General features: G+C 35.1%; 1 protein-coding gene and 1 non-coding gene across 2 annotated transcripts; one reads left to right on the plus strand and one right to left on the minus strand.

Moving 5' to 3' along the window:
* Nucleotides 1-1743: 1743 nt before the first annotated feature.
* Nucleotides 1744-1820, minus strand: LOC127563663 (small nucleolar RNA SNORD66). Its single transcript, XR_007954101.1, has one exon. It is a non-coding gene; the product is annotated as a small nucleolar RNA SNORD66 (small nucleolar RNA).
* A 6273-nt stretch (nucleotides 1821-8093) lies between these two features.
* On the plus strand, nucleotides 8094-13800 carry LOC127560242 (tumor necrosis factor ligand superfamily member 18-like). The gene is made up of 3 exons (XM_051994665.1): nucleotides 8094-8287; nucleotides 11761-11815; nucleotides 13457-13800. The coding sequence occupies exons 1-3, from the start codon at nucleotides 8132-8134 to the stop codon at nucleotides 13798-13800; spliced, it is 555 nt and encodes a 184-aa protein (XP_051850625.1). The 5' UTR covers nucleotides 8094-8131.
* Nucleotides 13801-26033: the final 12233 nt, after the last annotated feature.

A 26033-nucleotide genomic window follows, 5' to 3' on the forward strand; every position in this document is an offset into this window, starting at 1 on the left:
ATGTAAATATGTGGATAATTTGGTTATGAGAATCCAGAGAAATCAATAGGAACAGGGTCTAAACTGGTGATGTCTTTGGAGTAGGAAACTCCCGGAAGTGGAAACTTCTACTCATGCAAGTTGGCAACTTCTTTACAATTCCCCTTTTCATCATTCTACTCTCTAAGATGAATTGTCTATCTTCTAAAATTATGATTGAAATGTAGACAATTGCTACATCCTGACTTATCTGTCAGCTGTGATTGATCAGACCAATATGAGCTCAGAATGTTCTACTATAGCTTGGACATAAATAATCCATGAGAACATTTGGGGTGGATTCTCTAAATTTGTGCACCTTAAGTTTCTCTTGAGCTACCAAAATACTATGCTTACAGAATACAGCATCTTCTTTTTTTGTTTTAATTTTTAATAGTATTTAATTTTTCCATATACATGCTAAGATAGTTTTCACCTTTGCAGAACCTTGTATTCCAAATTTTTCTCTCTTCTCAATCCATTCTCTCCCCAAGACAGCAAACAATTCAATATAAATTAAACACGTGCAATTCTCCTAAACCTATTTCCATATTTATCATATTGCACAAGAAAAACCAAATCAAAAAAGAAAAAACATGAGAAAGAAAAAACGAACAACAAAAAGCATGAAAAACTATGCTTTAATCCACATTCAGTGTGTATAATTTTCTCTGCGTGTAGGTGACACTTTCCATCACAAGTCTATGGGAATTGCCTTGAATCACCTCATTGTTGAAAACACCCAAGTCTATCATGGTTGATGATCACATAATCTTGTTGTTACTATGCACAATATTTTCTTGGTTCCACTTACTTCACTTAGCATCAATTCATGTAACTGTTTCTAGGTTTTTCTGAAATCAGCCTGCAACAGCATCTATTTTGACGAAGGTATACCATGCTGAGAGGTCCTATGTCAGTGTCACCTGTGTCACACAATTAATTACAAAGTTCTTCAAAGAGAATAATAAAAAAGTAAATGTGCCAGATTGGTAGATTTTAAAAAGCAAACAAAACACACCTGGTTTATATTATTAATCATTTCATTGGGGACAGGGCTTGGGCTTATGATTTTATTGGCACAGGGAACCCCTGGATGAGAAAACTCTTTCTACCACGCAGGCTGGAACATTCTCTAAAACTTGTAATGTTAGAATTGCCTGGAGTCACTGAGGAGTTAAATGATCTGGCCAACATCACACACAATTGGTGTGTTGTCAAAGTAGGATTTGAACTTGGCTCTTCTGAAACCAGTTCTCTATTTATTACAACATATTGCTTCTTAATTATTTAATTATTATCTATTATTTAGGCATTATTACTGTCATTATCCACAATAGTAATAAACTAAATGTTATGTAATGCCTTGTGTTATTGTTCTAATATTGTTCTAATATGTTCTAATATGACTGGGCTAAATGACCTCTGCTCCCTTCCAATTTGGTTCTTCTGTGATTCTTTCTCATTCTGAAGTTTCCAACAAAAAAATCCACTATCCCCATTTCATAGAGAAGGAAACTGGAGTGTGAGGAGGCCATATTGATCTATCCAAGGTATCTCAGCCAAATAATGACAAAATTCAGCTCCAAAAAAAAAAAAAAGTCTTGATCTATGACTATTTGTTCCTGGAGTTGCCAGTTATTTTATAGATAGGACCCTTATGTAATTGTATCAATTGATCATGACTAATCCTCTTGTCATACATTTGCTTCAACTATTTTACTATTTCTAAGATCTATGATTCCTTCATTACAGGATCAGTGACCCAGAATGATGACTCCATTAGGCAGTCCTCAGTGAGAGAACTTCAGCCATCTGTAGTGTCATTTACATATTCTGCCTACCACTTTGCTTATCTGTCCTACTGGTTTGTAAAGTCCTAGAAAGAAGGAACTGCATTTTTCTTACTAATCATTGCATGTCTTGGCATGCAACCTTAAAGGTTCTAGGCCCTCAAAAATATTTGTTTAGTTGAATTCAATTGAATTGTTGATTGACTTCTTTAATAACTTGGATGAAAGTCTGAGTCATTTCCCTATAGAAGGTGTTTTTTTTTTTTTTTCTCTTCAGGATATCATGGGAAATTCAAGATATACTATTTTTTCTTTTCCTGTATTTGACTTCTAAGGAAGTCACCAGATATTCTTGATGGAAGTGTTATTGGGTTTGTCAGCTGTGATGCAACCAAAATTCCCTTAAAGATTATGAAATCTTAATAATTAAAGTCAGAAGATAACATGACCCAAAGTTGTGAATTAACATTTGTATGGGTTTCATTCAAAATCATGTTCACCATAAATGTAAAATATTTAATAAAAGCTATTAGAAAAAATCATGGTGGAATGTAGCTTACTTGACCCTCTGACCTAATCTGTTTACTTCTTGATAAGATTTTGAGATTCAAATTATTTGGATTGGCACTTGAGTTTACTATGTCAGTCATTGAATGAATGAATATTGACTTTTTAGGGATTCCACAGTCACATACATAGATTGAAATGCTTGTCATTCTATTGGACAGAACACATTAAACTATTAGCCAGCCTTTATAGAGAATTTCAAGATTTGCAGAACACCATGCATCTGAGACTCACAGCAAAAGATCAGGTTTTTCATTTGAGAGGTAAGTTATGTATGTGACATTTCCCTTCCATTCTTAAGAGCAAGGATTCCGTGTTTGCTTTTCTTTGTATTCCCAGATTTTAGCACAATCCCTGGAATATAGTAAGCACTTAACACTAGAAGGGCCAGGCCTGTTGGAATTCTCCATTCTGGTCCTAGGTGCTAGTTTAATGATGGATTCAATCACAAAAGTAATTTGATCATTGTTCTGCTACATCCACAGAACTTCCACTTCATTTGGGGGTGAGTTCTTTCTATATCTCTTACTTTTCAAAACTCACCATAAAATTCACTGCGAACTTGCCTTTGCTAGTATAAACCAAAACATTTCTAATGAAATTATCTAAAATTCCTCGTATCTTTTTGTCATTAACAGATAAAATAGCCCAAAGAAGTGACAAAAGTGGTTAGGCAATGTTTCTCTGAGTTTCAAATTCTGACTTATGACAACAGAATCTATTTTGAAAAAAACAAGTTGTCATTATATAAATTGTCATTTAATCAATTAGATAATGGCTGAAGAAGCTATGGTACATGAAGATAATGTAATATTATTGTTCTATAAAAATGATAGCAAGCTGATTATAGAAAGGCCTGGAAAGATTTACACAAACTGATGCTGAACAAAACAAGCAGAATCAGGAATACATTGTACACAACAACAAGAAGAATGTGCAATGATCAACTGTGAAAGGCTTGATTCTTCTCAGCGATTCAGTGACCAAAACAATTCCAATAAACTTTGGACAGAAAATGCCATCTGCATTCAGGAAAAAATCTAAGGACACTGAATGTAAATTAACACATGCTGGTTCACTTCTTTCTCTCTCATGCTCTCTTTCTCCCTCTCTTTTTCTGTTTTTTATCTCTCCCATGCTTTTTCCCTTTTGCTCTGATTTTTCTCTCCCAACGTGATTCATAAAGCAACATGTATTAAAAATAAATAAACTAGGGGCAGCTAGTTGATGTAGAGGATAGAGCACCAACCCTGAAGTCAGGAGGACCTGAGTTCAAATCTGGTCTCTAGATACATAACACTTCCTGGCTGTGATCCTGGGCAAGTCACTTAACCCCAATTGCCTCAGCAAAAATAAATAAATAAATAGACTTACTACGATAAAAATATAAATTGTCATTTAAATAATGCCCACCTTTTTATAAGCCATTTTGGGCTTTTCTCAGCAAAGATACTACAATGGTTTTCCATTTTCTTCTCCAGTTTTTTACAGCTGAAGATACTGGGGCAAACAGGATTAAGTGATTTGCCAAGGATCACCCAACTAATAAGTTTCTGAGATCAGATTTTAATTCAAGTTTTCCTGATTTCAGGCCTGGCACTCTATGCACTGTGCCACTTAGCTTCATTATGTTTTAAACATCATCATTTGAAATGCTAAGTAATGGCTTGTGTCATTAGAAACAATAAAGGCAGTATTTTTTTTTTTAATAATAGATTTTTTTTTTTAAAGACAATTGTGGTTAAGTGACTTGCCCAGGGTCACACAGCTAGTCAGTATCTAAAGCCAGATTTGAATTCAGGTTCTTTTGACTCCTGGATAGTTACTATCTCTGTGACTCTGGACAGATCATTTAACATTTCTCAGTCTAGATTCCTGAACTATGAAATGAGAATAATAATACCTATTTGAGATAATATTTGTAAAGCACTTAGCACAGTGCTTTTTTGAGATATTGAGATATTTAGCACTTAGCTTATTAGGCTCTCAATAAATGTTTGTTTCCTTTTTTCCTTGTGCAATCTTAGATTGATTGCTTAAATTTTTTTTGGCCACTGTTTTCTCAACTGTAAAAAAGAAGGTTGGACTAGAGGACTTCAAAGAACTTTTCTAACTCTAAACCTGTGATGTTTTGATACTTGAATGCTGACTGCTCTGATGCCTCACCATGAAGTGGAGATGATTTTGGGAGATGGAGCTTGGAGTATCAGTAATTCACAATGGACCAAATCCCAGAGACCTGGTTCTGGTCACTGCTCTCATACTGAGGGGAAATCAGAAAAGATTTCATTAAAGACATGGACTTGGAAATAGACTGAAAGTTGGGTAGACTTTTGAAGTGGAGAATCGGATTGTGGAAGATAGGAAAGGAGGGACATTCCAGACTTGGTAAAAGCAAGAACAAAACTTTGGAGGTGAGATAGTATGTTTTATGTCCCACAAATAGGAAGAAGTTCAATTTATCTGGAGAAGAGGTTATGTGGAGCACATATGCAAGAGTAGTGGCGGAATGTGACTCAAAAGGTAGAAGGTGGTCATATCTTTGAATGGCAATGTTGTTCAGTCATGTCTGACTGTGACTTGTATAGAACATAGCTTTCCAGGGCCTTCTATCTTCCACTATCTCTCAAAGTCTGTTCAAGATCATGTTTCTGGCTTCCATGACATTATCTATTCATCTCATCCTATGTCATCCCTTTTGTCTTTTGCCTTTAATCTTTGTCTACATCAAGGTTTTTTCTAATGAGTCTTTGAATGTCAACTTGGTAGACAAGTGGGGCTATTAAAGATTTTGGAGGTGAGGCAGCAATGTCTTGGAAGCAATTGAGATTAAGAGATTTGCCCGGGGTCACACAATTAGCAAATGCCACATGCCAGATTTGAACTCAAGTTCTGACTCCAGAGCTGGGGTTGTATCTACTGTGTCAACTAACTGTCCCCAACTGTTACTTTTTATGGCATTTAATTTGATAAGATCTAATTTTACATTCATTTCTCTGTCTTTGGTCTTTTTTTTTTCTTTTTTTTTTGTATTTCAAGCATTTGATACAAGACCTCATACATGTAGACATTTAATAAATGTTTATTGATTCATTCATCTTGATGTGCCTGAATAGTAATCAAATGTAGGTAAAAGGTATATCACAAAAGGTAAAGTTTGTGATCCCAATACTTGAGTTCAAATCTCAGTCTTGTTATTTATCTGTGTATCTATATATATATATGGAACTGCTACAATGGATAGAATTCCAGTTCTAGAGTAAGTTCAAATCTGGCTTCAGATGCTCACTAACTGTTTGACCCTGGGCTAGTCACTTAATCCAATTTGCCTCAGTTTCCTCATTTGTCAAATGAGCTGGAGAAAGAAATGGCAAACCACTTTACTATCTTTGCCAAGAAAAACTCAAATGGAGCCATGAAGAGTCAGACATAATTGAAAGATTGAGAAATAAAAAAAAATCCATATATATGTTATTTTTTCTTTAAACCTCAGAATCTTATCTATAAAGTCAAGGAAATGGGATTCAATGATCTGTAAGATTGCCTTGGGGCATCTAATTCCTATTCCCTATGATATGGCAGGTGCAAATTTGATAATCAAGAGTAAAATGTACCTTACATTACTCATTACTGGGGAATCTCAGGAAGACTTCAAAAGTATGTGACCTTCATATTTTTACTAGCTTCAGATTGATACTTCATTCATTTTTGGAGATCTATGTCATGGAAATTTTAGTCTGGAATGTACTCCTCTTAGGACCTGTATGTTTTTCCCCACCTCCTAAATGTCAAAGGCTAACTCCCTTCTACATAAACAACCAACAAATTTCTTCATCATGTAATCAGACTGTGTAGGAAGGCTTATTTTTAGATTCACCTTGGCTAGAGGCAAGAGAAGTTAGTATGTTAACATTTTTAACAGCTTGTCATTTGAATAACTTAGGAAAATGCCTACAGGTGTGAGAAAAGAGAGTAGGGGAAGGAGAAAGAATAGATTTGGAAAGGGATGGATAAATAGCAATTTGGGGAAAAACTTTGTTTCCAGGTAAGAGATGGTACATGAGTTAGGGAAATAGAGCATAATAACTTCTTAGAAGACAGAAAGACCCTGAGATATCAACCAAATTTTTAATAGGTTGCTAGAAGTAGAAATATTTTTACCTTGGTTTAATTTAACACTTTTCCTCAAGGGACGTTAATATTCTTTCATTTTTAGGTATGATATAAAATAGGAGGAATAAAACATATGTAATAAGACATGTGGACATAGAACTATAAATCCTGAACATGATCATTGCTTTGGGAGATGCATAATGGTTTTATGTGAGATAGTTATCTGTGCACTTTGGGGCTTGCAATAATAGCACAAGTACTTGCCCTCATAGAGGGAGATTTTATAATAATAGTTAACTAAAATGGTATGCGAAGAACACAAAAAATGTTCAAAATTGTCCGGTTTTAATTTAATTAAAGTAAAACAACCTCCATTTCTGTGTATGAGTCGTGCTTCATAAATACTTGTATAAATTCTGCAAAACCTTTGTCTTTAAGAGATGAAAAAAAAACCCATCCCAGAGGCATTTAGAGGTGAGGGATTTACTTATAGTCAAGTTTCTTTAGTTTTGGTGCTGCGCCACAGCCCTAGGGTCCACATTCATTTCTAGGACTCTGAGGAATATTTGATAGTATTCTTAATCTTAATTTGATTGAATGATTTTTAACTTCATCTTTTTAGTTTTGGGAAGGGTATAGAAGTTCAGCTCTGAAGGATTGCTAGCTTTGGACATTTCTGGCAGCACTTATAGAGTGCCTGGCACATAGTAGATGCTCAATAAATGCCTATAGACTGATATTTGGCTGATTATATTTGAATCTGAATGTAGAGGGTGGGAAAAAATAAGAGAATTGAACTTGATGAATTACTGATGTTGACTAATTGGTTAATGATTAATTAATATTATTATTGCTCTTTAAAGACAATGGAGTTGGTGCTTCAATGAATGATTTTTTTTCTCTTTTTTATAAATTTTTTTCCCCCAGAAGCACATGTAATGTTTGGAGCAAGAATGACTTCCTTCTTTATTTCTTTTTTAAAATCCTTTCTTTTTTTCTTGCACTTAATATTATTTTATTTTTTTCCAATTTCATGTAAAAATAGCTTTCAACATTCATTTTTGTAAAGGGGAGGAGTTCCAAATTTTTCTTTCTGTATCCCTTCCCTCCCTCCTCTCTAAGACTTTAGCAAGCAATCCAATATAGGCTATACATGTACAATCATGTTAAACATGTGTCCATAGTAGGAATGACTTAATTGCAATAATGATTTCTTGGTTAACAAATCATCTAAATGTGACAGAGATTTCAAACTCAGAAGTTGCATATTCTAGAATACTTCCTTCCCGAGATTTTCACTTATTTGAACTTCCTTTCTGGTGTGTGTGTGTGTGTGTGTGTGTGTGTTGTAAATGCGCGTGCTCTTTTCTTCAGTGTTTGTGTTGGCTGACTGCAAACCGCCTTCAGACACATGGCTTTTGGCCAAATGAGAGTCAGCTCCTTGTAAGTTTCACAGGGAGATTGTTTTGTATCATTTTCCAACTGACAGTGAAAGCTCCGCCTTCTACTCCCACCATGTCATTTCCATAATACTACAAAAGCCAGTGCAATCCCAGGACCAGTCGACCTCAGGCTGAGGAGATTCACCCATCACTATAAAATCTCTCTGCCATAAGTTATTTTCTTTACAATAGGTGAGAATGACACAGATGGAAAATTCAGTCAACCTCTTAGAGAGAGGTATGGAATTTCAAGATTCAGAAAGGTCTTCCAAGAAGCTATGGGTCATTTGTGGAAGCATAGTGTTTGGTCTGTCAATGCTTGCTTCTAGTATTTATTTCTTCCTTCATTCTAAGGTAAGAAAAAAAATACAATTTTTATTGTCATTGTTAAAATAGTTATTATTAATTACTACTACTATTATTATTATCATTATCCTCTTGCTTTTTTCAGCAGTATGAAAGGTAGGTAAAATGAAGAAATGTGAGGATTTTTAAAAAATAAATTGAAATCCAATCTTCCTTTACTATATAGCACATAATTGGTGGGATTTAATGTCAGAATTGGTTACTATCCGTTTTGAGTTAAATCAAGCATGATGTCACTAAATAACTAATTCTCAACAGATGTTGGGAAACTATGGCAAGAGATGCAGCTTCATCCGTCCAGTTAGTTGTCCCATTGACCACTTCCCCATCTAATCATTTCTCAACCAGAAAGAATGTTAACATCATTAATTTCTTGCAGTAGTATGGCTTAGTGTAGATAAGACTTGGAAAAGATATTTGTGGACTGATAAATTCGAAATTCTTATCTGGAAGAATGACAGGTGCAATGAATTACTTTGTACAGGCATTAAGTTATGGTGCTTAAGGTCATAGAAAAAAAGATGCATTATTTGCCCTATTAGATCTATTAATTTATAAAGAGTATTAATTTATAAACAGTACCATATTTATAGTAAGTACTTAAAAGCTTATTGCATGAATGGACAAATGAATGAATCTGGTGAAGTTGATGACATGTTGATGTGAAAGGATAATTAAGGCAGTGCAATTCAATGGGTCTCAGTTTTTTCATCTGTAAAATAAAGCATGGGAAGGTCACTTAGATCTTAAAGTCTCCTCTCAACTTGAAGGTTAATGTCATCTAATCTTTGAAAAGAACAGTCAAAATTTAAAAAAAATGAGAAAGATCACATTAGTCTGGAAAAGTCAGGGAAAACTTTATAGAGCAGAAGGGAAGTATCAATGCCCGTTGATTATAATGCCTGTTAATGCCTGATAATCATGCCACTTATCCAGATGATCCAAATGAACTATTGGTCACCTGCCCAGGCTAGGTCCATAGAAGTTGAGGTTTTAGTCTGGGTGTTATCTGTTGTTTAGCCTGATCTTAGAAGCATTTTCATTGACTGTGACCCCAAATTAAATAGAAAGCGAAAAGTATTTTTGAGACATAGCTTGACTGGATTGGATCTTCTTATTTCTGAGGATACTTACTATGAACAGAAAGGACACAACACACAACATTTAAGTCATATGCCATGGATTGAAAGAAGGAAATTTAAGGAAGTTCTAAAGTGAATGAATCATATTTTTTTGAAAAAAAAATACACAGCTTAAATTTCTCCAAGTATTTTTGTGGCTCATGACTAATCAATATAATAAATAATTTTTTAAAAAAACAAAGGAAGAAGAAAATAACCTCAGAAAAACCCATTTCTCTCTCTCTCATACATCTCTAAATATAAAAATACCAGTAATGTTTCACATTCCTGGCCATGGCAGAAGATAGTTACTTGATTTGCCCAGGGTTGCAAAGATAGTAAGTAACAACTAAGATTTGAATCTATGTCCTCTGTTTCCAGAATTGATACAATGCTGTCTCATTTTACCTTGACAGGCAAGATGGTATAAAGGAAAGCAAGCTGGATGTGGAGCCAGAAAAAGACTTGAGTTCAGATTCCACCTCTTATATTTACTAGTTACGTGATGCTGAGTTAGATATATACTATCTCTTCGAGTCTCACTTTCCTTATCTATAAAATAAAGATAAGAATACCAACAGAGTCTAAATCACAAAGCTATTAGAAGTAGCAAATGAGATTTCTGCAAAGTGCTCTACAAGCCTTAAAGTTCTATATGGAATTTACTATTATTATTTTGAAAAGACAGCATACCTATTAATCAGTTGTGTGACTACAGAAAAATTATTTAAATGCTCTGAGTTTAGATTTCTTTGGTTGTAAAATGGAGATAATAATACATGAATTGCCTTAGTAAAAGGTTCATTGTGAAGAAAACACATTGTAAATCATCAGATGATAGGTAAATGTAAGCCGTTACTTTCTTCTGAATGGATCATAGTGTTACAGCATTTTCAAGTTGTAAGGGACCTTGGAGAGCAACTAGGTTTTGAACATGGAAGTGTTTTCAGTGAACTAGTAGTTTTTTTTTTTTTCCAATGTGAGACAACTGAAAGTATTCAGGAAAAAGGCAAGAAGAATCTGCTTCCCTTGGGCTCTAAAATGGAATCAATATAGCCAAATTCATCTTTGAGAGGCAGCGTGGAATAGGTAGGAGAATGGTATGGAGTTAAGAGGAACACATTAAAATCCCACTTTGGACACATTAACTCTGTAATACCAAGAAAGTCATTTGATCTGTTTCCTCATCTGAAAATGAGATGGTTGGATTTGAAAGCCTCAAAAGTTCTTCCTAAATTATTGATTCTATGATTCACTTATTAAATATTTATCATTTAGCAGATAATGGAGACACAGACTAAAAAAATGCAATGGTATCTGCCTTCATAGAGCTTAATTCTCAACAGTGATTGGGGTCTTGGAGAGCAGTAACAACTAGGGAGATCGAGATAAGCCTACTATAGGAGGTGGTACTTAATAGAATCTTGAAGACAGCTTTACTGTCAGATAGAAAGGAAGTGTAACCTAGTATGAGGAATAGCCAACACAAAGATATAGGACACTGGGTAGAATGTCACATACAGGAGCAGCAAAGTAATCCATCAATAGACTATAGCGATGATACGTGTATCATACATAGTGAAATGGGCAATTCCAAATCACATTCCTCCCCCTTGCATCACCTCACCAAAGAAAATCTTGGCAAATTCCACTTAGAGCAAGTCCATGAAATAAGTGATAGGTAGATAAACTTGAAAAAAAGAAGAGAAATGGCTTGGAGTTATAGGTATTTCCATTTAGAAAATCAAGAAGGAGGAGGAAATAGCAATAGTTTATATTTTAGAGGGCTTTTTAAATCTTTAATCTCTGCCTCAAATATTAACCATATGTCCATAGAGAATATAGACTTATTAGCTCTGAAAAAGGGCTATCTAGTTCAAGTCATTATCAGTTGTGTGCAGCTTTTTGTGACCCCATTCAGGATTTTCTTGGCAAAGATACTGGAGTGGTTTGCCATTTTTTGTTCTCCAGCTCATTTTACAGATGAGAAAACTGAGGCAAACAGGGTTAAGTGACTTGTCCAGGGTCACACACCTAGTAATTGTCTGAGGACGGGTCTTTTTGATTGCATGTAGCATGTAGCATGCTACATTCTTTGTGATACCTAGTTGCCTAGTTCAACTCATAATTGAAAAATCTTCTCCATAATACTCATCACTTGAAGACCACTTGATGAGAGGTTATTGCCAGGGTTACAAGACAACTCATCCTACTTTCGGCATACAAAAATAAGATCCATTTATCAGCCTATTTGATTTCATACCGCAATTCAGTCAGCAAAGTGGATTGACCTGGCCACCTCTGCTGACCCAGGATGTCTTTTTTTTTCCTACTCTGCAGGCTCCGGATAATTGTTGGGCTCGAGCAGTTTTAGACACCAAGACAACAGCAACTGGTGAGTGCATTAGACTATTCCCACCCCTTCCTCTTTACTCTGTTTATCCAAAGATAGACAATATTAGAGGAGAGGAGAAGAAATCCAGGGATCTAGTTCTGGCACCATTCCCTGTCTTATAAGGCTTTTTTTCACAATAGCCTTGTGAGTTAAATTTGTATAAATCTTGAAGGTCCCCATCCCAGAGTTGAAAGGGACCTCAGAGGCAGGCAGATGGTGCAGTGAATGGGATCAGAAAGGCCTGAGTTCAAATAAGGATTTAGATACTTATTAACTGTGTATCCTTGGGCAAGTCACTTAATCTTTGTTTGCCTCAGATTATTCAGCTGTAAAATGGGAACTTTGGAGAAGGAAATGGAAAACCATTTCAGTATCTTTGCCAAGAAAACTTCATAAAAATGAGTAACAAAGAGTAGCATGTTGTTAACAACAACAACAAAATTGTGTTTGGTACATAGTAGGTGCTATACAAATGCTTATTCTTTTCCCTGCCTCAAAAGCCATGTAGTCCAACTCTTATCATTTTGCAAATGGGAAATCTGAGCTCTAGATTTTATAATGCCTAAGGTCACACAGTGTCAGTAGCCAAGATATTTTAACTCAACATGTCTTTATAACCTGGGACAAAACCTATTTTTTCTAAGAATATATTTATTGCATAGATTCTTGTTATGTAGGTAATAGTTACATAGGTTATATAGATAATAGACACGTAAGGTGGGATTTGAATGCTGATATCCCTGAGTTTAAACCTAGCACTCTTTCTACTGTGCAATTTTGACATCCTAAATGGTAAAAAACAAGAGTGTTTGCTTTTGGATCTAGAAAAAATAACAGTATCATCTGTGTTACTATGTCTTAGGCAAGTCATTTATTTAATCAATTGATAAGCATTAAATAAGCATTTGTTATATGTTAGGCTTTGGGGATACAAAAATATAAATCAGTCTCTGTTCTCAAAAAATTAATATTCCTGGCATGAGAGACAACATGTATGTATTTCAGTATGTAGAGAATAATTAGAAAGAAGTTCAGATGGGAAATCTACATGTAAAAGGTCACAGTACTTAAACTGATTCTTGAAGGATATAAGGGATTCTGTGAGACAGCTGAGAAGGAAGAGGAGATAAAGACATGAACTAAGGTAATGAGCTTCAGTTTCCTCATTTGTAAAATGATAAGGTTGGAGGAGATGACCACGAAAATTCCTTCCAGATCTAAATCTAAGAATCCATTTTCCAGATGAGGAAAGTGAAGCTCAAGAAGGTCAATTAACTAAAATTTGTCTTAGCCCTCTCTTACTACTCCATTTCCTGAGTACTTCTCAGTCATGAGAAATGAATTGTAATCTGATTTATACATTTTTAAGACAAAAAAAAACAGCTTCTACTCATGTGGGTGCCCTTCATTTATTTATTTCTTAATTAGCTAATTAATATTTATTTAATATTTATTAAAAATGGAACCATACCTAGGACCAGTAGAATAAAATAAAATTCATCCATAAAAATGATAGTTGATTTTTACATAGTCTTCTTCATCTTGAAAAATGCTTAATGTACATTTCTTAGTCTAAGAGAATAATAGAATTCTGAAATAATTTTGTCCTTTTTTTTCCCTTCTTTTGAAACAATACTTTAGAGACAAATGTCTGGAATTGGCTTAATCCTTCCACTTGCTTTAAGGGAAGTAGCAATCAGACACTGATGATCACCAAGGAAGGTACCTACTTAGTTTATGTCCGAATGAAGAGAAAACGCAAGGACCACGTTCCCTTTGCAATTCAACTGAAGAAGGGAAATGATATTCTAAGACAAAAGCAATCCGAAGAAGACACTATCGATCTTTTGGAAATCTGTCACTTTAATGAGAGTGATAAAATCAGTTTCACCTTGAATGGTAACCATTTTGAGAACATTGAGAAAAATCCCACTCAGACTTTTTGGGGGATTTTGCGCCTGCCACCTCACACTCCTACGACCTAACCCTCATTTCTTCCTCCCTCCAGAAACACAGTCAGCTTCAGTGCTAATGTTTTGCCTGGCTGTGTAAATCAATACAAACAGATCTTTTGCAAGGGAAAGCAGATTCTTCCCTTTTCTCCTTTTGAAAAACTGGTGTTTTGTTGTTCAATGAAGTCGTGACCCAGAGGACATAGATCTGAGAGGGAATTTGCAAGCAGAAAAAGAAAAAATCTTCTGTTAGAATATAAGTGGTTGGGAAAAATGGAACTGAGATTTTGTTTTTCAAAGGCTTTTTACATTTGACAGTAAAAAATCCCAATCCAAAGGAAATACGGGCCTGGCATTCCATAGGAAATATGGGCCTATCATTCCAAAGGTCCATCAAGACTGCCTGAGCTTCCTTCCCATGCTTTTGGAAGCATTAATTACTCAATTGTGACTCCAGTCCCTCTCATAAAAAAATGATAAGGTCAACCTGGATGGGTGTCCATACAAGTTGCGAAGTATATCTAGCTAAGAAATGGCCCTTGACAGAACAGAATGCTATTCACATGCTGGCTATAATGGAAGCCTAGGGACAAAAACACAAATGTCCATGATAGGCTGATTCAGCTGCACTTTATATATAGGAAGTTAGTGATTCTCAGCTTCCTTTTACTCAGGATATATAGCTTTAAAGGAAGTCATGGAGCAGAGGGGCAATTCTTGATCTTCATCCAGGGCTTTGTCATCATTCTACAGCTTGGGGAAATGTGAATGATGACTAATGCGATCAGGAGTTGTTCATACCACCATGTCTCTGTTCCTTCATCTGTTACCACTCTCTAGGCTTATTCTAAAGGTCTAGAGGATGAACATACAAGAAGTCTCTTTATCCCATCTTACATGGGTTGAAGAGTAACTAGACCACTTAGGAGATACCTTTCCTTTGATGAAGTTACAATTCTCTGTCTCCTATTTGTTGGTGAGGATCCCCAGTTCAAGGCCTATATTCTCAGCTAGTTACCTTATTTATCATTTGTGTCTTGGTATCAGGAATGCCTTCTTCCAGCTAAAGGCAAGGTGCCATTTTAGGGTGTTCTCCCCTTGTCCTCTTCACTCTTTCTCTGATAAAACAAGAGACAAACAAGAAGCTATCATCTTTTGGCCTTGGAGGGCAACAGCGGTTAAAAAGCTATATTCTAAGACAACCTATACACGCACACTACACATGTATACTTACATATATTTTTAATATTTATATTAGTCATCATACAGTTAGGGACATGGACTGCATTAGACAGTTGTACCATGCACAAATGTAGGGGACCCTTTCCTTTCACCTCTATACTGGAAAGAGCTTGGGTACAAGGCTTGAAAACTGTATGACTATTTTCTACATTTGAAAAGTTTCTCAGGAAATTATGATTGCTCAATTTGTCTATTTATAGAATTGTTGTGATGTTTACTAGTATTGTTTTTGTTAGACTATGCTTTCCATACATAATCATTCTTGTCCTTGCCATACCAACATCTTCCCTGTGGAATGAATATTATGGGATCTTAGGGCTCAACATGGGCCAACCAGTGGCTAAGGAAGTGGCTGCTTGTAGTTGAAGTGTGGACCTTCACTCACTATGCTATCAGTATGGAATGTTGTAAAGGCTTTCTGGTAACTAATTTTACCTTTTGTATGTGCTTTAATATTTTGATTCATTCTGTTCAAGATCAACTTAATATTCTGTCAATTTTTAATAAAGCACATATTGACCATTGGGTTGTAATTGATTTCTTCACATGACTTTATTCTACTTTACCTCCTAATTATCTATGAATTCAAGAACTCAGGAGTGAGAATTCTAACTTTGTGGTCCATGATATGCAAAGCAGGGCTGGTCTACTTTGATATAACTTCTAGTTGCTTTAGATTATTTATAATTTCCCACTGATCCACACTACTCTTCCTAGATGGGGTCCTATGCTTCCAGCTTTCCCTTAAGACTTTTCTACAGTCAGTTAGTACATATTATCCACAGGCAAAGGAATAGTATGAATTTTATCCTTATCACCTTAGTAATTCAGAAGGTGAAAATCATAAGAGGAGCCAAGAAAAATTCAGTGGACCTATGTGGGAAAGAAAATTAGTTACTGTAGTACTGGAAATTTTAAGTGGAAGTCTGGAAACTTGTTTTCCAAAAAAATATTTTGACAGTTGTATTCCAATATAGCCACTTCACACTCCTAGGACCTAACCCTTATTTCTTCCTCCCTCCAGAAACACAGTTGGCTTCAGTGCTAATATTTTGCCTGGCTGTGTAAATCAATACAAATAGGTCTTATGCAGGGAATCAGATTCTTCCCTTTTCTCCTTTTGAAAAACTGGTGTTTTGTTATTCAATGAGGTTGTGACCCAGAGGACATAGATCTGAGAGGGAATTTCTCTGCAAGCAGAAAAATGATAAATATTCTGTTATAAATATATTCTATATATTTTATGCTTTAAAAAATATTCTGAACAAATCTTCATCAGATTGACACCAACTCCAAAAATGTTTTGAACCTTTATTTTAGTGAAACACAGATTGGTGTCATTAACAATAAATCACATCTAATTTTAATTAATTGTTCTTGCTAATTGAGTGCCAAATCTAGTTGTTTCCAAATTGTCCAAGGAATACAAACCTTAAATTTTTGTACTCTTTAAACTTCAGTACCCTGAGTGAAATCTCACTCTATACTAGGGAGATTCTTTTCACCAAAACCTACTGGTCCCATACACTTAGAGTTCTGTCTCTGTTTTCCATTTAGCTAATTTGATAGAAAGAATTGGTACTTCTATGTCCAAGGATATAGAAGACATTCACTGACCTCACCTAAAAGAGAAACTAATTTTAACTAATTGTTCTTGCTAATTGGGTGCTAAATTTAGTTGTTTCCAAATTGTCCAAGGAATACAAACAAACTTTTGTACTCTTTAAACTTCAGAGGCCTGAGTGAAATCTCACCCTATACTAGGGAGGTTCTTTTCACCAAAACCTACTGGTCCCATCTACTTAGAGTCCTGTCTCTGTTTTCCATTTAGCCAATTTGATAGAAAAATTGGTACTTATATATCCAAGGATAAAGAGGACACTCATTGACCTCACCTAAAAGAGAAACTATGTATTTTTATTGTGGCTTTCTGGAGATGGTGTCTCTTTTTATGGCCTAAACTAAAATAATAATTCCAATAATAGATGTTTTAAGGTCATTTAAAAGAAAACTTCCATTCATTCTGAAGGATCTCATTCTACTCCTCAAATTACAGTCCCTCTTTCACTCATGCTAAATTTATTTGTACGGAATTGTAAAAAAGTAATTCAATGTAATTCATTGATATGGAAGTCACATACATCATTTACACCAGTGATGAATTAAAAATGCCTAGGATATTAGCAGAATAGAGAACTTACTCTCATCGCATTATTTTTTCGAGAGAGAATACCAAACTTTAGAGAACCTGACTTCCAGCTTCAGATCTGCTAAGCTTTATGATTTTAAGAGATCTGCACCTCTTTGTACACCTTAGTTTATTTGATTCTAAAATGTAGATAACAATACTCACACTAACCATTTCATTGGATTATCAGACAGCAATAAGCCATTACACAATCTTTCTCAAGTGATCTCAAGTCTCATTATAAATCAAAATGATTATTCAAGCAACACAATTAGATGAATGAATTCCATCTTACAAATTGAGAAATCAGGCAGGAAAGTCATAATGATATGAGTCAATTCAAACAAGAAGGGTTTGGAGTAATGGATTGTTGACTTGAACTTCAAACCAACTGCCTCAGTTCGGGCTGAACTGGTTTAGAGAACACTGATTTCAATTTCCTGGTTGATATTTTCTGACTCAGCCTTCATTGTTGCCTAGTAATAAACTAGGGCAAGTTTCAGTCCTGATCTGATGAGCACAAATTTACTACTTCCTAGGAAGCGTCGTGATTGAAGAGATTGTCAACATCTGTTTTGCGGAGACAGTGAATTAATGGATTTGGATTTGGAAACATTTAAAAAAATATAAAGAGTCTCTCCTTTCCTCTCCTCTTGCTTTCCTTCTTTCTGTCTCTTTTGTCTCTGCCTCTGTCTTTGTGCCTGTCTCTGTGTCTCTGTGACTGTTCCTTATAAGTGACATTATAAGGAAGTTAGAAGAATAAAGAATGATCTATGTCTCATATCTGTAGAGAAGGAAGAAATTTGTGGCCAAAGAACTACAGTATATTATGGAATGCAAAATGCATAATTTTGATTATATTAAGTTAAAAAGTTTTTGGACAAACAAAATCCATGCAGACAAGATTAGAAGGGAAGCAATAAACTGGGAAAATGTTTACATCCAAGGATTCTGATAAAGGCCTTCTTTCTAAAATATATAGAGCATTGGCCCAAATTTATAAGAATACAAATCATTCTTCAATTGATAAATGGTCATAGAATATGAACAATTTTCAGATGAAGAAATTAAAATCATTTCTAGTGATATGAAAAAAAACCTTGTGTCCCAAATTTTGCTCCCTTCTTCCCTCCCACCCTTCCCTTAGATGGCAAGTAATCCAATATAGGTTAAACACGTGCAATTCTTCTATACATATTTCCATATTTATCATGCTGCTACTGGAAAAATCAGATCAAAGAGGAAAAAAATAAAAAAGCAAGCAAATAACAAAAAAGATGGATCACTATGTTGTGATCTACATTCATTCTCCATTGTTCTTTCTGGATGCAGATGGCTCTTTCCATCACAAGTCTACTGGAATTGGCCTGCATGTAATCCTTTTTTGCCCCAGAAATTTTCATGTGATCTCAGGTATATGAAATATTTATTCAAATCAAAAATTTAATGATAATAAATCATAATTTCATGAGCCCCTCCCCAATGCAAGTATGGAGTCATGATTCACAGTTTAAGAAGCTTCCTTCCATATTGTCTGGCTTGGTGGTCTCATTACTTCCCAGGGATTCAATTTTCATCAGAAAATTCTTAAATCTAGTTATGGATTTATAACCTCTACTCTGATTTTCCATCTCAACTGACTACTTGACTTCTCAAAATAAATATCCTGTAGGCACTTCAAACTTACCATGTCTAAAATAAAACTCATTATTTTGCCTTTCCCCATCCCCAACTCTCAGCTCTCTCTATTTATGAACACTGTTTCTGGATCACCATCTTCCCATTCACATTTCTAAGTCAAGAAATGTGACTAGGGCCACATCCTCATTCTCATCTTCAGTCTCACTTACCTCAAATATCCAATATATTGCAAAATATTACCATTTCTCCCTTCAAAACATCTCTTGATTTCCTTTTCTCTCCACTTATGCAGTTGCTATCTTAAATCAAGTCTTTATCACCTCACATCTGGTCTACTGTGATAGTCTTCTAATTGGTCTCTATGACTCAGCTGTCAAAGTAATTTTATAAAAGAATAAGTCTCCCCTATCACCTTCTTCCTATGAGATCCATTGATTCCCCATTATTTCTTGGATCAAATATTTAAAGTTCTTTATAACCTGATCTCTTGCTAATGTTGCAGCCTTTCTGTCCTCTATTCTCCTTCAAGCACTCTATGATTTAATCAGTGAGTTTGTTCTTCCTCACAAGCTTCCATCTCCCATCTCCAAATCTTTGTGCTGGCTGCCTTCCATGCCTAGAATGCTTTGCACAATTCTAAATTGCTCAACAGAATGGTTGGATCATTTCACAACTCCACCAACAATGCATTAGTGTAACCTGGGACACTTTAGAAGGACCTGTTTCCAAATGAACATTGGACAACTAATAAGTTCTCTTAAATCTAGCATTTAGCTACTTACAAATTTATCTGATTACAGAGTTATTCAGTCCTACTTCTTATCTCGTTTACCCCTTTCCCCTTCTCCTGCCCCTATCTTTTCTAAATGATTTGCTAAAATCTAGGTAAATGACTCCTGTAAGCTATTTTTCTTTTTGACTTTGTATCCTAAGAACTTAATACAAGGGCTGTGCAGATTACATGCTCAATAAATGCATGAAATAAATGAATGAAGTTTGATATTCTTTTTCTGATCTATTTAATAACCCTGTTAAAAAAGATTTATTTTTTATCTTGATATGATTGGCCCATGATCCTCATAGGATATTATTGTTCTATTATTTTTGTAAGATTCACATAATTATCAATTAACAGAATCACTTATTTTGCAAGCATTTATTATACATCAACCATTTGTAGGCTAGTTAAAAGTAATAAAAGTATCAAAGCAAGACAGCTCTCTTTTTTATTTTTTACAAGATATATGCATAGGTAATTTTTCAACATTGACAGTTACAAATCCTTTTGTTCCAACTTTTTCCCTTTTCCCCCCCACCCCTTCCCCCAGATGGCAGATTGGCCAATACATGTTAAATATGTTAAAGTATAAGTTAAATACAATATATGTATACATGTCCATACAGTTATTTTGCTGTACAAAAAGAGTCGGACTCTGAAATAGTGTACAATTAGCTGTGAAGGAAATAAAAAATGCAGGCGGACAAAAATAGAGGGATTGGGAATTCTATGTAGTGGTTTTTAGTCATCTCCCAGAGTTCTTTCCCTGGGTGTGGCTAGTTCAGTTCATTACTGCTCTATTGGAACTGATTTGGTTCATCTTATTGTTGAAGAGGACCATGTCCATCAGAATTGATCATCATATAGTATTGTTGTTGAAGTTTATAATGATCTTCTGGTCTTGCTCATTTCACTCAGCATCAGTTCATGCTTTCTCTCCAGGCCTTTCTGAAATCATCCCACTGGTCACTATTTACAGAACAATAATATTCTAATATTCATATATCACAATTTATTCAGCCATTCTCCAATTGATGGGCATCCACTCTGTTTCCAGTTTCTGGCCACTACAAAGAGGGCTGCCACAAACATTCTTGCACATACAAGTCTCTTTCCCTTCTTTAAAATCTCTTTGGGATATAAGCCCAGTAGTGACACTGCTGGGTCAAAGGGTTTGCACAGTTTGATAGCTTTTTGAGCATAGTTCCAAATTGCTCTCCAGAATGACTGGATGGATGTATTTACAATTCCACCAACAATGTATCAGTATTCCAGTTTTCCCACATCTCCTCCAACATTCTGCATTATCTTTCCCTGTCATTCTAGCCAATCTGACAGGTGTGTAGTGGTATCTCAGAGCTGCAAGACAGCTCTCTTTATGGAATTTTCAATTACTAGTAAATGAGTATAACCTGGATTTAACCTGAAACCCATTTAACAGGATATAGTTTTTGGGACATAGAGCAGAGAAAACTTTGAACTATATATGTGGGAAGAGATTCTATGGTGGGAGCCCTTATACCTTTTTCTCTCTTTGATATCCCAGTTGATTATTGTCTAAACCACCCTACGAAAAGTAGCATGGGATGCGGATAGCCATCATGTCTGAATTAACTTGTTAGTATTGGACAAGACTTAATATTCTTGTGTATCCTTGATAGTTACTATGGTTATCTGCAGAGAGGAAAAGAAAGGAACAAGTTCAGGCTTTTCTATGGAACAGAAACAATTTAGTAGAACAGCTGGACCAGGGAATCCAGGAAAGTTAGAAATTAGCGTACATGCATAATCCAAAGTAAAGGCAAAATGTCAGCATGAACCAAGAGGTCAAGAACTAAGTAGAAAGAACAAGCCAGAAGTTATGGTTACACAAAATGACAGGTCCAAATGAATGTATGGCCTTTGCACAAGTGTCTTTTATAGTAGATTTATTTGACCCTTTATTAAAGAGACAATAGGCATCACACAAGTGGTACAAATAATGATGGAAAAATTCCCATTCTCCAAGAATAGTATGTCATTGGCATTCCTCAATTTTCCTCCCTTTTCCCATGCTATATTCTGGTTCTCCCTTCCCATATCACCTGCCATGCCTTATCATTTTTATAAATCTTTTATCATTTCTTTTATTGACCTTTATTACTCCAGGCTGAATGAAGAATACTAATGTTTATACTATGCATTCTTCCTGGAATTTTTAAATATATTACTCATTTCTTTAGTCTTTGAACTATCTATGGTAATCCAGGTCAATGAGTTGTGGGCTGGATTTGAAGTCAGGGGATAAGATTCTTAAAGCCTATCATTGTTGGTATTATGGTTGGAGGGATGGATTACGTATGCTCATATCATACTCGAATGTTCTTCAGAAGTAAAAGATTGACCCTGGCACTGAATATAGAGAGTCCTTGCAATAATCTGAGTTGGTGATAGCATATGGCCTATTGGTTAAGATTCCTATAAAACTTTTCCCAAAAGATTATATTGTCAAAGACACTAAATGATTAACAGTGATGTTGTCTTCCAGCAAGTTATTTGAATTTTAATGTGTTATTTTTTTCAAAGAAATTCCTTTTTAAATGACTTTGATTTGCATTCATGTAATCAAGACAATCCAGAAGAGGACTATATGTTAAGGATCCTATTAAAAGAATATTTTAAGGATCCTATTATTTTTTCTTTTGTCCAGAGACTATTCTTTGTTTTTCTTGTACAGGAGTGTTTCCAGGGAATGCCAAATTTTCCATTCTTCAAGACTTTGACAGAATGTTCTGAGATTTGAGTGACTTAAAAAAGTAGAATGCTATGGTACATTGCTCTATATTTTGGAGCTATGGACCCCAAGAAAAAGAAATACAAAGAAATACACTTTACATCCCAGAAAAGTAAAGTGATAAAGGAAGAAAAACAATATAAAAATGGATTGTAATACATTAGTCCATTTTCACAAGGTAGAATTCTAAAACAATACTTCATAAATAGCCCCCAATCTCTGTTAAAACAATCTAAATTAAATCAAACTCTTGAAATGAGCCTTCTCAAATACAGAGGTTTCTTGGAAGGAATTTATGCTACATTTATGGAATGTCAGAATTGGCAGGGATCTCAGAGGTTATTTTATCCAACCTTATAATTTTTCCAATGAGGAAACTGATGTTTTGAGAGGTGAACTGACTTGCCTGAGAGTGAAGTCAACTTTGGTACAATCCAGTTCTCCATGTCTAATATTTTCTAATATTTTAATTAGTGGATCGAGGGAGAAATAGGAAATGGGAAATTTTACTCAAGATCTTCTATCTAAACCTCTCTTTAGGGTAGAGTAAGCTTTTAAGATGGAAACAAGTTTCATCTTTCCTTACCCCCAAACTGACTGGAACAAACTTGTTACAAATTCATTCTTCTTTTTCATTATCCCTAATCTTCAGTAGCAAGGATTAATGAATATTCATGAAAACCACTGTTTCATGGAAAAATAATGTGATTCTAAAACTATAAACAGATGGTACTAGCTGTGGGTTCCTTTTACAGGGTCAGAGTACCTCCCCTCTTTTATTTTTTCCAGTTCTGCTTTCACAATTAATGGAAAGAACAGAATTTTCATTCACTTGGTTTTATAATTTGTTAAGAGAGATAACTTGATGTAATGGAGAGTGGACCTGGAATTATTAAAGGTTTTGAGTCCTAGCTTTGAAACATTTTGTCTTTGTGAGTCTGGACAAATTACTTCACCTCTCAATGCTCTGTGAGAGATTCTAAGACTTTCAATAATGTATTAAGTTTCAGAGAAGATGCCTTGGTAGAAGGATTGTCATCACCCACTGAATCCCTATAGCACTGAAACTAGGTCCAGTCCCTATTTTTTAATAATTAAATGAAGAAGGATCCACTTCAAGCCATTGGAATATTCTCAGGAATTGGGCAACGTTTCAGGATTAATGGGAGGAAGAGGTAGATATAAACGTTAATAGTATTAAATCAAATAGTTGACAGGGGCCTTTATGGCCAACTTATCCATCCTTTACCTGGACAAAAATCTCCATTGCAAAATCTCAACAAGTAAAGAGAATCACTAGTTCCTAAGGCAGCCCTTTCTATTTTGGAATACTTCTTATTGCTAGGCATTTTCTACTTTCTTCAACATTCCTAAAGTTTGGTATCATGAAATGAACACAATGATTCAGATAGTCTATATAGGGCAGAGGATCATGGAATGACATTTTTGCATTGGGATTATAATGCCTCAATCAATCCAGATTAACTTTAAAACATTAAATGTATTTTTCCATCAATAGCTAGCTTTAAAGCATTACAAGATATTTTCAATAAACTTTGTAGGAAAACAAATTCTTGTTATCCTCCTCTTTTTCCTCCTCCTCCTCCTCCTCCTCTTTCTTCTTCTTCTTCTTCTTCTTCTTCTTCTTCTTCTTCTTCTTCTTCTTCTTCTTCTTCTTCTTCTTCTTCTTCTTCTTCTTCTTCTTCTTCTTCTTCTTCTTCTCTTGATGGTGAAAAATCTTAGTTCCATCCCACATGCTGTGTTTAAAATCCCTTCATATCTTGGTTTCTCTTCTGGATCCTCTATAGCTTATAAGGTTCCTCTTAAAGTACAGAAATCAAAATTAAAGAAAGTGATTTTAGGCAGAAAGTGGCTGAGTGGATAGAACACTGGGTTTGAAGTCAGGAAGATCCAAATTCAAATGTGGCCTTGGACAGTTGCTAACTGTGTGAACCTGCACAAGTCACTTAACCTCTGCTTGCCTCAGTTTCTTCAACTGTAAAATAGGGCTATTAATAGCAACTGTCTTCCAAGGTTGCAAAGATAAGATAATAATTGTAAAATGCCTAGCACATAGTAGATACTATATAAATATTATCTATTATTATTTTTATTATAGATATGGTTAGGCCAGTAAAGAATATTTTACTATGTTTCTTATGTGAATTTATTATATGAATTATGTTACTTATGTGAATTACTATTTCACTTTAGCAGGACATGATATGGCTCTATAAGCCAACTGAAATTTTATGACTTTTTGGAAGTCACAACAAACTGTGTATATTAAATAAACACAATTCATCGAAATGCTGAAGTCAGACAATCCCCCAGTCATCTGACATGATCAGCTGTCCAACTACTTTGCCTTGTCCTATATTCATGCCATAAATTTAACCAAAGTTCAGTAATTTGCCTTTACTCCTAATTGAATTTCAATCTATTTTATCGGCTGTATGTGTCAGCTGTGCCTTACAGTAGTATATCATCTTGCAAATAGTAACAACTGATATTTATATAGCATTGTGTAGTTTACAGAAATAGTTTTCACTCATTGTCTCATTTGAAGCCTAAAGACTGTGAGATAAATTGATTGGGACTTAGAAACCGGAAGACCAAGGTTCTAATCCCGCCTCAGATGTTTACTACATATGGGACTCTGGACAAGATGTTAAACCTTTTTGGGCCTTAGATTTCTCATTTATAAAATGAGGGATTTGGATTCTGTTACCTCTAAAATCTTTTTCACCTCTAAATCTATGATCCTTGAGAAGTAACTATTACAGATATTAAAGAGGCTTAATGTAAGGATTGACCTTTTGCTAGTTCTTAGGCGATAGAAGCATACTGAACACTGGTTGACTTGTCTATGTACTAGGAAGTTCCTGTATACCCAGTACTGGTAAAGTCAATTTCATACTGGCAAAGAATGGCAAGCTTTCTTGACCATAATCAGTTTAGAAAGCTTAACTAATCCAGATATGCAATGTTAACACATTTTCTTAATCAAATGCCCTTATGATCTTAAGGAAATGACTCTTAGTCCAGGTCATTTACTGAAAGGCTCCTCCTAAGGCCCTCCTTTTACTCATTCCTTGTGAATCTGGCCAGCAACAATGAGATGTAAATCCCAAAATCTGTCTCTTGAGAAGGGATAAGCATCTTGTCATATTCTCCCACCATCCCTTGTGCCTTCCTATGAGCCATTTTTATAAATATGGGCTAAGAAACCAGTGCTTGCATTTTGGGACTAATAGAGTACTTGATTTATGATCCCTACCTCACTTACCATGTCCTCATATAGATTAAAAACTCCTTGAGAGCAGAGACTGTTTTACTGCTATTTTGCATTTCTAGTGCCTAATAGATTACTTTACACCTAGTAGAGGCTTCTTAACTGTTTTGTTGAGAAGAATCAAAATACTTTACTTGCTCTTGGCTACCCAGCTAGCAAGTGGGAGTCAAGAAAGCAAGATCTTCCTGACCTTGGACCTTCAGGTCACATTGCTTCTTAAATTTGAACTTTATATTATTTTCCAAATTCTTATTTAGACTTGTGACATTTGAATCTGCAATCGAAGGAACACTGTCTCTCAACTCAAAAGATTTGAATCTAAGGTTTGTTACTAATTCTCTGAATGATT

The sequence above is a fragment of the Antechinus flavipes genome, chromosome 4 (genome assembly GCF_016432865.1).
Source record: "Antechinus flavipes isolate AdamAnt ecotype Samford, QLD, Australia chromosome 4, AdamAnt_v2, whole genome shotgun sequence".
Lineage (NCBI taxonomy): Eukaryota > Metazoa > Chordata > Mammalia > Dasyuromorphia > Dasyuridae > Antechinus > Antechinus flavipes.

What these genes read in the sequence shown, in the direction of transcription:
- LOC127560242 (XM_051994665.1), top strand. Translation starts at nt 8,132, where the DNA reads ATGACACAGATGGAAAATTCAGTCAACCTCTTAGAGAGAGGTATGGAA. An exon ending in ATTTCTTCCTTCATTCTAAG is followed by an intron (nt 8,288 to 11,760) that starts GTAAGAAAAAAA and finishes CCTACTCTGCAG; the next exon opens with GCTCCGGATAATTGTTGGGC. An exon ending in CACCAAGACAACAGCAACTG is followed by an intron (nt 11,816 to 13,456) that starts GTGAGTGCATTA and finishes ACAATACTTTAG; the next exon opens with AGACAAATGTCTGGAATTGG.